The 12,652-nt window shown below is 40.3% G+C and overlaps 1 protein-coding gene across 1 annotated transcript in view; it reads left to right on the top strand.

Moving 5' to 3' along the window:
- LOC103903045 (colorectal mutant cancer protein) overlaps positions 1-10,522 on the top strand; it is a 159,957-nt gene extending 149,435 nt beyond the window's left edge. The window contains exons 16-17 of the mRNA XM_009284174.2: positions 5,820-5,942; positions 7,003-10,522. Coding sequence (XP_009282449.1) covers positions 5,820-5,942; positions 7,003-7,183 — 304 coding nt within the window. The 3' untranslated portion in view covers positions 7,184-10,522. The remainder of the gene's footprint in view (positions 1-5,819; positions 5,943-7,002) is intronic.
- The last annotated feature ends 2,130 nt before the right edge of the window (positions 10,523-12,652 follow it).

Raw genomic sequence — 12,652 nt, forward strand, 5'->3', positions numbered from 1 at the left:
GCCTGTAGTACCATCTGGTTTTTGAGATCTGCTCTAAGCATCTGACAATCAGCAAAAAAGCAGTACAGTATCTTACACCAGCAAAGCATTTTTTAAAGCACTCTCCATCTTCTCTGTGATCAGAAAAGGCTACCTTTGCACAGGTAGCAGGCAGCACGGGTGTTCTCAAGCCCTGAGATGCCTGAGGAGGTGAGACAGGAAGACATGGCATTTGAAGAGGGTGATTTTAAGGCTCTTTTGCCATTTGTGTAGTGTTGTTTTGTTGCCTCTTTAAAAAGTTCTATTATATATTAGTTGCTTTCCTTAGCAGGCCAACCCAGACCAGCGAGGCAGAGCATGCATTTGAATTGGCTTGGGGATTCTGCATGCCAGTCTGACGTAAGATGTTAGTTTAAACTGCTGATGAAAAGGTAATTTATCTGCATTCCTTTTAAATGTCCAGCTGTTATCTCCTGAGAGGAGAGGAGTCGAATGCCTAGAAAAAAAAAATCCGTGTGTCACCTTGTTCAGCTGGAACTGGAAAAGGCAGAGAGGGGAGTGAGGGAACATGCCAGGCTTAAAACAACAGGAGGATATTAGGAAAGGGACTAGGAGCAGTGTGGGATGGAAGGTGTGTGCCTCCCCTTCAAAGCGGCGACCAGGCAGAAAGCTAGGGGCCATGCAGGAGGTGCTTCTCCTCCCTCCCCTCCCCTAACCCCATGTGCCTGGGCGCTGGCCAGCTTGCATGGGTACCTACACCCGGGAAACCTCGGGCCTCTGTCCCGCGCGGCTGGCTGCCCGGCTACTGCATCAGGGCTTTGTGTATGTGAAGCTTGGGGGCAGATGCTGAGCTGAACCTAATGGTGCCACTCCGACAGGGGAGCCAGAAATTGAAGGGGTGTTCTTGTAGCAGGCAGTGCTCCCTGGTGGGTAAAACGATGTTCCTAGGGATGCCAAGATGTAGGATAATCAGGCCCCAAAGGCCCCTGACTCCTCTGCCCCTCTCCTCTTTGGAGAGAGCTCGTTACTCCTCTTTTGCTCTAGATTTGGCAAGAGCTGTGGGTGCTCTTGACCCCAGGGCAGAGGGGCGATAGCTTGTGCTTTCACAAGAGGAGGAGTTAGCTCAATACACTCCAAGCCAGGGGCAGAAAAATCAACTTTCTGCATGCCAGGGAAGAGCAGCTTCCTGTTTGCAGCACTGGGGAATTCTTGATGAAATGAGCAAGGGCAGGAAAATCTGCCTGGGAAGACTTCTGGCATATGAAACCTTGAACATGTCTGGAAAAGCCCAGACAGGAGGGAAAATATAAGGTGCGCAAGACCTTGCTTAACATTATTCTGGGCCAAACATGGTGTCATTGTGTGAAGGCCAAATTGACAGAAACTGTAGAAATGTGCCCGATGTGATATAGTTTCCTTTACAGCTCTGGCAGAATTCCCCGCTCTCTGCAGCAGTAGCCTTGAAACCAGAGAAAACATTAGGCCCTGTCCGCTTGCCTTCCTATTCAAACCATCCTGTAAGTCTGAAACAAAAAGCCCTTGAAAACAGCTTAGCAACTGCCCACTGAGTGTTTTGATTGTGAAAATACAAAAGAAAAGTCTTTGTTACCAGCATATTGGGCATTTCACTGAAAATGGTGTTTTTAGCGGATGCTGGAGTAGGCTGTAGGCCTCCGAATACACTTACTCTGAGCTTTTCCTTGGAAAGGGAGCAGTCGGGGATTTCCCCAGCTGACTTCTCAAGTGCCCCACAGCAGAGAGCCTTTGTGTTGGAAGTGAGCCATGCCCTCAGATCATAAGTTTGTTCCCTCTTCTGGGAATACATGCTCATTTTCTCTGTGTGCATGAGGTGCTGCGGCTGTGTTTTCCACAGCTCCAGCGGCAGTAGCCAGTTGGAAGAGGAACTGTTGGGAGCAAAAGCTGTGCTGACTTCTGTGGTCCAGTTGACTTGTGGGCTCACAGAAATTGTGTTCTCTTAAAAATACTTGCTTCTCCTTCCCTCTTCCCATCAAAATACACACATACAGGATCCATACTGGTCTGTATTACAGCCTTGGGGCACGATAGTAGTATGAGTTTGGCATGTAAGCTTCTGCGCGAGTTTGTTCTTCAGACTCTGGAAGACTGTCTGGCAGCAGAAGGCCGTGCCACAGCCATACAGCGATCCCTATCGGGAGGATGTTCGTATGGTTGTAGCATGAAATGCAGTTCCATCTCTGGTTCACAGCTTTGACATGTTCTTATCCTGAAAAAATGCTGCATATGACTAGGGCTGTTGTTTTAAAATATTCTGTCTTACTAAGCCTGTAGTGGCTGATTCTTCATATTTGCTGATTTATAATAGCAATCAGGAAAGTGAAGTGGTGCTAGAAATCCTGTAAAGACAGCTAACCCTGTAATGCATTAAAGGAATACAAATAGCACGTCACAATACATTATCACTCCCGTTCACTGCCCAACTAAGCGATCAGTTTTGGAGAGACACAAATAAGGACAATTCTTTCTGTCCAAACTGAGGCAATTAGTGATAGAAATGGAGAGAAGCGGGAAGAGTTAGCATTATGAGGCATGGGATTTTTACAAAGGGATAGAGCATTTGCTGGCCAGCCAGTAAGGTACAGCTCTGAGGTCTCTCATCTGCTACTAAAATAGAAGGTGCAGCACTCCGGGGAAAACCTTACATGTTTTTTTGCATGTAATACTCGTTAACCAAGTGTTTATGCATCTCCATTTCCCAGACTAAAACAAGGTATTTACTGTGCCTTTACTGTTGCTGCTATGTTTGTCTATTCAGGTGTTACTTGTTCTGTGAAATGCCTCTTGAAGTAAAGATATTTTGATAGGCATGTTTTAAATTGGGAACAGTGAGCGTTACAGTAGGTTCCTATGTGTTGTTTTTGTAAGATTTTGGGACGTTTCAGCACATGCAATCAAACTGCCCATTGCTTTCCCTGAGATTAAGGTGGGAGTAGGCACTAGCTTAATGCTGTTTTCACTGACTCCAAGACATCAAGAAAAGCCAAAAGAACTGTGTGGATCTTGTCAGCTCAGGGAATGCATGTGTTTTACTGGTATAAATGTAAATTTGAGGCATCTATAGATTTGAAGGATTACCCACTGTTACCTATTTAGCTAGTTGGCTCAGAACTAGCATCTGAAAGTTGTTTAACTAGCCTGTGGAGGCGCAGGGTGCTCACCACTCTGCTGGCTCTGTATCTTTGGCAAGCAGCAAGACAAGGATGTTATAGGCCCAATGTGAAGAAATTCCTCTGGATGTTTAGCTGAGTTCAGGCTGAACATGACAGGTTGAAAGATGTGAGTGCAAAACCAGACAAAAGGTGATGTAATAGTTTTATCAGGTAACAGTCACCGTAGCAACCAAACTTTACCATGCATGACAAGTTCCTCCAAGTCTTTCCACTGTGTTTCTTTTCCACGCAGCTTTTGTTACAGCAGGTGTGTTAAGGACTTCAGCTGCAGTAAACGGTGGCTCTACCGTTTCTTTCCCATGGGACTGTGGCAGTGTTTTCACAGCTATACCTTTTCTTGCACGTAATGTTAAATCAGCCTCACGTGATTTTTAGTTTTCTCTCCCCATGCAAATACTGAGAATGTTTATTCCATTGGACTTGCTGTTCATGCTAGGTCACAGTGCTAGGCACGGTGCTACTGAGCCTTCCCCAGAGCCTCTGGCTGTGGCATCCTTTGGAGCAGACAAGCACCAAATTTACCCTACTCTGTTCTGTCATATCGGTAGCACCACAGACACGTTAGATAATGGGTCTGGCCTCTGCCAGGTCTGATCTTTTCTTATTTATCTTCTATTGCAAGTAAAAACTGGATTTTTTTTTGTTCCTGTTTTCTTTGCAGAACACAGATTTTGACCATAGACTGTGCTGAGTCTTTCTGACTGCTAAGATAGGATATAAAAAATAAAATTTATATTTGGGGTGGGCGGTAGTGAGCTTTTAACAGCTGGGGAAAAAAATTGTGTAATTTGAAAACCGAGAGTATGTTACTTCAATGAAAGGACGCATAAAGAATACTGATGATTCTTCATCAACAAGGCCCCTCTTATGTCCTTTTTAATTTGGCCAGTAAACCAGTGTCTGCAGTGTGTTGGGATAAACTGCTAACTTGGAATAGTTCCCCGGCTGACTTTGTGAAAGCCCTTCTGTTGCTGAAGCTGGGCACGGTGAAACATGCCACATGTGCTGTCCTTGTCTCTGGTTATAAAATGCTGCCGTTGCCAGGCCAGCCTCGGAACTGCAGGCTGGTGAGCTGGCTTTTGAGGAGTATGTGTGGTCTGCGCAGAGCCGGGTAAGCTTTCACAAACTTTAGGGTATTCATTCCTATGGGACTCAATGGGCTTACGCGGGAGCTAGTGGTAGTCTTGCTATTGGGATGGAAATCCAATTTACTCACTTAGCAGCACTGCACCAAAAACAGGAGGGAAAGGCAAATGACTGCAAAGCGGTTCTAGGCAGCAAAGCACAGACCAGCGTCTCCATGTCACGGAGAAAGGCTCCTGGGTCTCCACATCAGCACCCTTGGACAAGAGGTGGGACAGTCCCATGCCTATATAGGAGCCGGCTGCGGGCAGCCATCGGCTCTGCAGCAGGGAGTTCCCTGGGAAGAAGCACCTGCCTCATGCCACATGCTCACCTGTGTGGGGAAATGCTTTTTAAAGCCAGCTTAAATCCCAAGCTGTAATGCTTACTCCTCTCCAGAACTTCTGCCTTGTTCGCTTTTTCTTTCCCTCGTAGAGATATTTGTAACATAAAAATATTATAAGGTACCTTACTTCCATTTTGTCATGCTTCATGTAATTAGTTTTTTGTTCATAACTGGTAAGTAAGTATTGGTAACTATATCGGCATTTTAAACCTCACTACTGTGGCTTATTTGAAAGAAAAAAGAGTACCTCATAGAAGAAAATGCCTGTGCACTCTCTTCTTCTGTATTTCTTGTGCTTGCCCTTTTCTGTCTGTACTCCCCTCTCTTGTTCTTAACTTTTTCTGTTTCCCACTGCCACATGGACTGAACTTGCTGGCTCCTAAAAAACCCTAGTGATCTACTGTAATACAGACTGTAGTATAAATTACTCAGGTAAATTTGAGGCAGTAACTGAAATTGACAGAATTTCTCTGATGGTGGTGAGACCCTGGTACAGGTTGCCCAGAGAAGCTGTGGATGCCCCATCCGTGGACATATTCAAGGTCAGGTTGGACGGGGCTTTCAGCAACCTGGTCTAGTGGAAGGTGTCCCTGCCTATGGCAGGGAGGCTGGAACTGATGATCTTTAAGGTCCCTTCCAACCCAAACCATGCTATGATTCTATGATTCTATAGTAATTTCTAAGTAAAAAGAAATTTGTTTAGTAAATTATCTTTAATAGCAATCCTGGTATGCTATTTTTAATTAAAATTCTTTTCCTATATGATTACCATGATATTTGATTTCCCTTGGCAGTTTTCTTTGCTATCTCATTCAAGACACAGTAGGTGGCATGCACCAGGTATTCTTAAATTTTTATTTATTTATCTTTGTGATTATTTCTTAGTGTGATTCGATACATACAAGACCATGATCCACCAGAGAAGTTTGGTTTCTCTTTTGTCTGCTGCATCTCTGGTCCTATATTCTAAAATGGTGAATGTTATAAAAATCGATCTGTGGAAAAGTTTAATGTAAGAACTTCCTCATGTGTTATCCAGGTAGTAGTAAGGAAAATATTTTCAGCCTGTCAGCTCAGCACAGGACATCCATTTGTGCACTTGCAAGCTGAAGCATTACTTCTGTTTTGAAAATAGTTTTCTCCCTCCTTTTCTCCTGATCCAGGGAGAAGAAACTGAAAGCTAGAGTGCAAGAGTTAGTGAGTGCTTTGGAGAGACTCACAAAGAGCAGTGAAATCAGACATCAGCAGTCTGCAGAATTTGTTAATGACCTTAAAAGGGCAAACAGGTAAAGGATCTACCAGCAGATGGACGCACCATTGATTTTTTTTTTTTTGCCGTGTTCTGGTAATGCACTGTAATCCTCTCCCTACCTTAATGAGCAGTTTCTGGATCCTTGCGTTCACACAAGTTGACTCTTTAAAGTTATAGTTAGAGATGGGGGAGGTATAAACCTCCCATGTAGGACACTGAAAAATACATAGCTAAGAAGAGAGTGGGGGACATAGGTTCATCTTAACTGAGTTACTAGTATATGCATTATTATTAAAACAAACAAAACCCTCCATTTAGTCAGATTTATGAAACTGTTATTTTGTTTAAAATTGCTCCCTTTTCTTTGGCTCCAGCCTCTTTATTAATAAACTGGCTTCGATAATCACACTTAAATTTTATTGCTTACTCAGTAGATTTTACTGGCACAGTGTTTGGATGGACTGAGAATATGATGGACTGTAGCTGCCCTTCCTGCAGGGAGCCTATCGCTCACAGTGTAGTTTTCATTAATAAATTATACTTGAAAGCCCTTGTGGTGAGGAGCAGTACCCATCTCAAGCTGTCCTACTGAGTCAAGGTGGAGGCACAGAAGATACTTGGCAGCTGACAAATTAGCACAAGATGCCATCCTCTGAATATAACTGTTACTTTCTAAACTGGAAAATGCAAAATTAGTGCTAGATTTTATAAGCGGATTCTGGCCGTGCAATGTTTTTGTAAGTCATTACATGTTTAATGTTGTGGTATCCTGACTCACAAACAGTGCTCTGCGAGGTCATCGGCAACCTCTAGCTGGCTCTTTGAACCATGTTTAAAAATGTTTCAGTAACCAGTTTACTGGTAAAGGTGTGTACTTGCCCCAGAAAAGATACAGAGATTAGCACTGATCTTGGTTTGGATCAATAAGGTTTGGATCTAATGCGTTTTAAAGCACTAGTAAATTTTAGGAAGATGATCAGTACCCAAACTTTGGAGTTCCCTAAAGGTGGGGTTTTGGGGTGGATTTTTGTAGCATTTGCTATGAATGAACAAGCCTTTTTGAATGATCCTGTATTGCCTTGTATTTCTAACAGCAACTTGGTAGCAGCTTATGAAAAAGCAAAGAAAAAGCATCAAAATAAGCTGAAGAAACTGGAATCGCAAATGATGGCCATGGTGGAGAGACATGAAACGCAAGTAAGGATGCTCAAACAAAGAATAGCTTTACTAGAAGAAGAGAACTCTAGACCACACACCAATGAAACTTCACTTTAAGTGCATCTCTTTCAAAGATGCTTAGTGCCATTACAAATTACTTTCTTTTGGAGGCTGACTTTTAGGTAGCTTCAAACACTAAAAGCTCTGACTGTCAATGCTGACACACTTACTTAAGCACCTTCTCTGGGATCCCAGAGAGGTGTCATGGGGATAATATAAGTGTTAACCTTAAGGACTGTTTCATAATGTAAAATGGCAGTGCCTGAATTATCACGCTATAATTATGTACATTGTCTGTGTCATTATGTCTATATTCATACAGCTTCTCTTCCATTTTATGTATGTCCTATGGGTGACAGTGTCACATAGCAAAATAATTCATGTTAAGAGGTTTTAATTTGGGCAGTTTGGAGATAATTTGAGTTTTCCCAATGCCTGAGCTCCCTCTGCATGCAACTCTGTATTGTACCCTCAAGACTTGCTGCTGTGGTTTAATCAACTAAATGGGCAGCTGCAGAGTAGGGAGATGATAGCCTGGCTTGCTTTTTTGCACCGTACTTGCAGTACTGTTGCTCACAGTGCAGATCAGGTAGGAAAACTCCTCTTGATTTGGGAAAAAAAAAAAAAAGAAACCCTAGTTGCATCTCTGAAAACTATGATAAGTACTTTTACAGTTTGTAAGAGGACTAAAGGCTGTGAGTTTCACCATGCCAGATAGACAGTCTGTACCAAGGTTGGGTAAGAAATTATAGGAGACCTCCTGGTATTTATAGTGCATGGTGTTTGCAATTACTTTGTGAAACAGTTTTTTTTTCTTGTTAATACATTATAGCCAAGGTTTTCTTTAAGAAGCTGGGCCATTTTTGGCACATGTATAGTGCTTATTACAGCTTTCTGTGATCAAGAGGTAGAATGTCTTCTTTTTATACTTGTTTTGACCAAAAAAGGTACTTATTAGGAATGTACCTGTTTGTTTGTTTGTTTAATATTGACTACATAGGCACAAAACTATAAATGTGTAGGTGTGTGGATATACATCCACAAACAGAATGTGAATGGTGAAGTCTTCATACAGCTTCTTAGGTTAGTTTTTGTTACTGCTAACATTCTTTTTTTTTTTTTTTTGTTTAAGTCACATTATGTTACTGTATTATCAAACTGACTGAATTGAAAATGTTGGTCTATTATGGTAATGAACATTAAGCAAAGCATGGGGATCAAGTTGATTTCTCTCGGGAGCAAAATACAGGAGTCTGCTGTAGCACCTGTTTCATTCAGAATTTGCTTCTTTTTGACTGTAAAACAGCTTCCGTGTTTGTTTTAACATGCCAAACTAGAGTCCATTAACTTCCCTTAGCCTGTTATGGTGTTACACTTCTACTTTGTTGTTTTTCAGGCTCTGTTTTTGAGTGAATCCGATTTCAGGAGTTGTCTATCCTTTTTGCTTTACATGTTGAGTTGCACCTCAAGTTTTATTAGTGTATTTAGAATTACGATAACTTCTCTCATTTATTCCTCCAATTTCTAGTACTAAGGAAATATTTTTAGAGGACTTGAACTATTTTTGTCTACTCTTAGGTAGCCAAAATAGTTGTGGGAATTTGTGTTCTGGCATTATTGTTAAGTCTTGGTTACATCTGAAACTGTAGCAGCTGATGTTCATGACATCTCTTACTACTGTAGCTGCTGTTTTCTTCTTTTCTTAGGGTATTGATTCCTACTTCTCTGGAGTCTGATACATCAGCTACAAAGCCAACATAATACATGATTGATTGCAATAGCAAGTTAAAACAATGCTGATTTCAAAATTAAGTTGTAGGTAGTGATGCCCTGGGCTTAGTTTTGATCAGTCCTCTTTCTGAAGATAATTGCACTTTTAATTTATAATGCGAATGGAAATTTTTACAAACCAGTCTGTTGAGGGAGCAGGCATGTTGATTTCTTACTGTCTTTATGGTTTTGCTAAGTATCTATCTATCTATGATGTTTCCCTTTCTTGGCCAACAAGTTCCAACAAGGAGTGTGGGGTTTTGCCATAAGCTTCAGTGGTAGCTGATCACACTTGTTTCTGAAGAAACACAAAGAAAATTATCCACTGTGTACTGTGGCAAAAATGCAGTTACAGTTTTGTCTTCCTGCATCTGAAACACTTAGTAACTTGGGGTCATCTCACACTGTCCATGTTGAAATACCTTTCACTCAAGGTGACTAGAAACCACTGCTGCACTGGATTTCCTCTTACGCTCAATTTTTTTCTACTTCTTGGTAGCTAGAGAAGCTGTTAAACATAATATAATGAAGATTAAAGCATTTGAATTGAAACCTGTCTTTAAAAGAAAAATACAAATTAAGAAAGCATAAAAGGCACCTGGGTTTAAAGGCATAAAAAGCTGCAGTGTCCCTCCATGCCTTTTTCAGGCCTAACGATTTGCTGATTCTGCATAAACTGGACATTGTTCTACTACATTTGCTGCACATCTTCCCTGCCAACTGTGCTCTAAAAGCATTTTAGAATGAATTATAAATAATCAGTAAACATAAGCCACTCCCCCTTTCTTCCCATAGGGCTTATAGGTGAAAAAGCAAGACTGGTATCATACAGCCTCAGCAGTAGCTATAGTTTGCCAGACCACCGGTTGCTACTGCTTCATGTGTTGGCATACTGGAAAAGACCACTCGGGAAGTGGCGAAAGGTTTACTGTTATTGCGAAAACTGTTTAATATTAACAATTAGCTGCAGTTCCAGTGTACCTGTTAAAATGACACCAACCCTGAGAATAAATGCCAAGAAACTAACTCCTTTTATGCAACTGTTTGAAATACCAGCACACCAGCCTATAGGCAAGTGTGCAAGTCACCTTGAGTCATAGCACCCTAACTCACTTTACAGTTGTTGCAGAAAAAACACATTTGCAAGGCAAGAAAAATAGGTGGTTCTTGCCAACAGAACCTAAGTTGTTCACTCATTAATTAATCTTAGGGTGTTGTTTTTTTAATTTTCTAAGTCACCAGAGTGCATGAAACTTTGTATTTCACAGTGTGTTCAGAAAAAAAGTACTTTTTTCCTAATTAAATGTATAAATCTTCACCAGCTTGAATGTACTGTTAGCTATTGCAAAGCACACGTGACTAAGTTTGCATTAATGTCAGTATTGTTCTACTGGTTTTATTAGGATTTTCTCCTCCTTTAATACTGTACCATACATTGTAATTTTAGAAACTTTTCACCTTACTGAATTAGCTTTAACCGTGTTGCTGCTTTTTAGTTTCCTAGCTGCTGTAAAATAGCTATTTTGTGTTTATTTGATATAGAATTGTAAAAACTGCATTTATTTATACAGAGACATTTATAATACTTATTTTACAAATGTTCTTATATTCTGAATAAATTTCTAATGCTGTTTCTTTGCCTCAGGGGTTGCTTTACCGTACCTTGTCATCTTATTGTTGAATGGGTCTGCTTAAAGGTCCCACAAAGACTTTCTCCAAGATAAGTTATTGAGGAAGATGCTATGACACTGTCAGGAAAGTTCCCATAATAGGGACATGAAAAGTTGGTAAGAACTCACTGGAGATCTGATCACAGGTTTTAGCGGAGCTCAAGAACATTAGTACTTGCCCCAAACCCTCTGCAGCTTCAATGAACACTTTATAGAAATGGAAAGGCACATATGAAACCGTTTCCACACATCCAGTTCTTTTAATAACAAGTTATATGGACAAAAAAAAAAAAAAATCACTATTTCATAAATACTTGAAAAGCAGTGGTTGAAGTTCACATACTTCCTTTCTCCAGTACATCTAACACCTTTTAAAAAAGAGTTTCCATTGTGTTCGATGGGCCCCTTGTCCACCTTTACAACTGACTTTAAAAAATACTACTACTTTTCCTGGCACTATATATAATCAGTGCTGCTGATTGGCTTAAGGCAACATTTAAACATTCTACAGTGAAAGAGTAACCTGTGCCAGCAGCACAGGCTTTACATTTCACACTGATCAGCAATGCTTATATTCATACTTCAGTACTTCAGTAAGTTTATACATAAAGTCATTTAATTTTACAGAGAAAAATTACAGTATAGAAGAAAATGTCAATTTAGTCATAGCCTCTTAAATGGTGTGCTTCAGTTTCTGAATCAGTGAATAACAAAATCACAATCATCAGTACAACAGATATTACAGGTAGTTACAGATTTTATTTACTAAAATTGAAGAGTTGACTAATGCAAACTTTCTTCAAGATAATGTAATGGAAGTTGAATAAAATCTGTAACTTTACATGGTTTTAACCCTGTTAGCTGTACATACTTTCTACTTAATTAGCACTGATATGACACTTACATACCAGTGAAGAAAACAGATAAAGTTCTTGAGCTTTAAACAAACAGGAGGAAGACATAACCCTTCATGCATGAGCCATGTAACAAAACACCGGCTCCCTATTTTCTGCAAGGCATGCAATGCTGCACAGAAAAGTGTTATCTTTGGGCAGCAATACCTGAGTCAGCCTGGGTCCTGGAACACATACAGCAATCTAGCATTATGCCAAAATTAATGAACAAAACCCCACCTCCTTCTGTGGAGTCTGTTCTGCTTTTTAATGTTAAAGTGCCTTGCAAACCCAGCTAAACTGCTCCTCAGGGCTGAAGTACAGCTTCCACATACTGCAGTGCCATGCAGACATAGTAAAGTTACTTAAGGATCCTGTTTTAAGTATAGGCTTGAGAAGTATTTGCTGAGAGCTCTTAATCATGCAGTTTTGCATACTTTTCCTGCATAACAAAAATATGTATCCAACCAGTAAGATATAAATGGTTCATCTCCCTAGTTTAGTAACTTTGCTCAAACATGCGTAAAAAAAAATCTGCAAAGTAAGTTTTTCTCACAGTGGGAAGTGTGTTGTAGAAAACTGAGTTTGCAGGATCTATATTCTTAAAAAGCTACAAATGCCTTGCTTTAAAATGATTAATGCTCCATGAGCTGTAATCATTTTCTTAAAGGCACTAAACTGTCTGATCAACAATATAAATGACAAAATACTCAACACTGTTTTCAGTAAATTCCGTAGTAGACCTATCCAAATTTAAACATTCTGTACCCTGTGAATTTTCTATAATTACTTAAAAGCAAGCTTTCTTTTTTTTCTACAAGTATTGAAGGAGGAATTGAAGACACTTTTACTTCCTTCCCCGAGCTGAGAACAATTTAAAGATAAGGGTTTCTGTACAGCTGAATCTATACAGTAAGTTAAGTCTCGCTTAACCTAACATTTTCAGTGAAAAGACAAGTTAAAACCCAAGCATTTAATTTTAATGTACTACTACTAATCTAGAATAGTTCCTCTTGTATGATCTTGAATATGGCCAATGTAATTGCTACATGTTGTCTTTCTTGTAAGTTCACAATCTATTTGAAACGGTGAAATGCACACAGAGCACAAATCCTACTGCATCTATCAGTGCTTATGTACAGGATTAAGAACAGTGCAAATACTAGCATTTAGCCTACTTTCATTCTTGAACT

Source organism: Aptenodytes forsteri, unplaced genomic scaffold, assembly GCF_000699145.1.
Source record: "Aptenodytes forsteri isolate BGI_AS27 unplaced genomic scaffold, ASM69914v1 Scaffold69, whole genome shotgun sequence".
NCBI lineage: Eukaryota > Metazoa > Chordata > Aves > Sphenisciformes > Spheniscidae > Aptenodytes > Aptenodytes forsteri.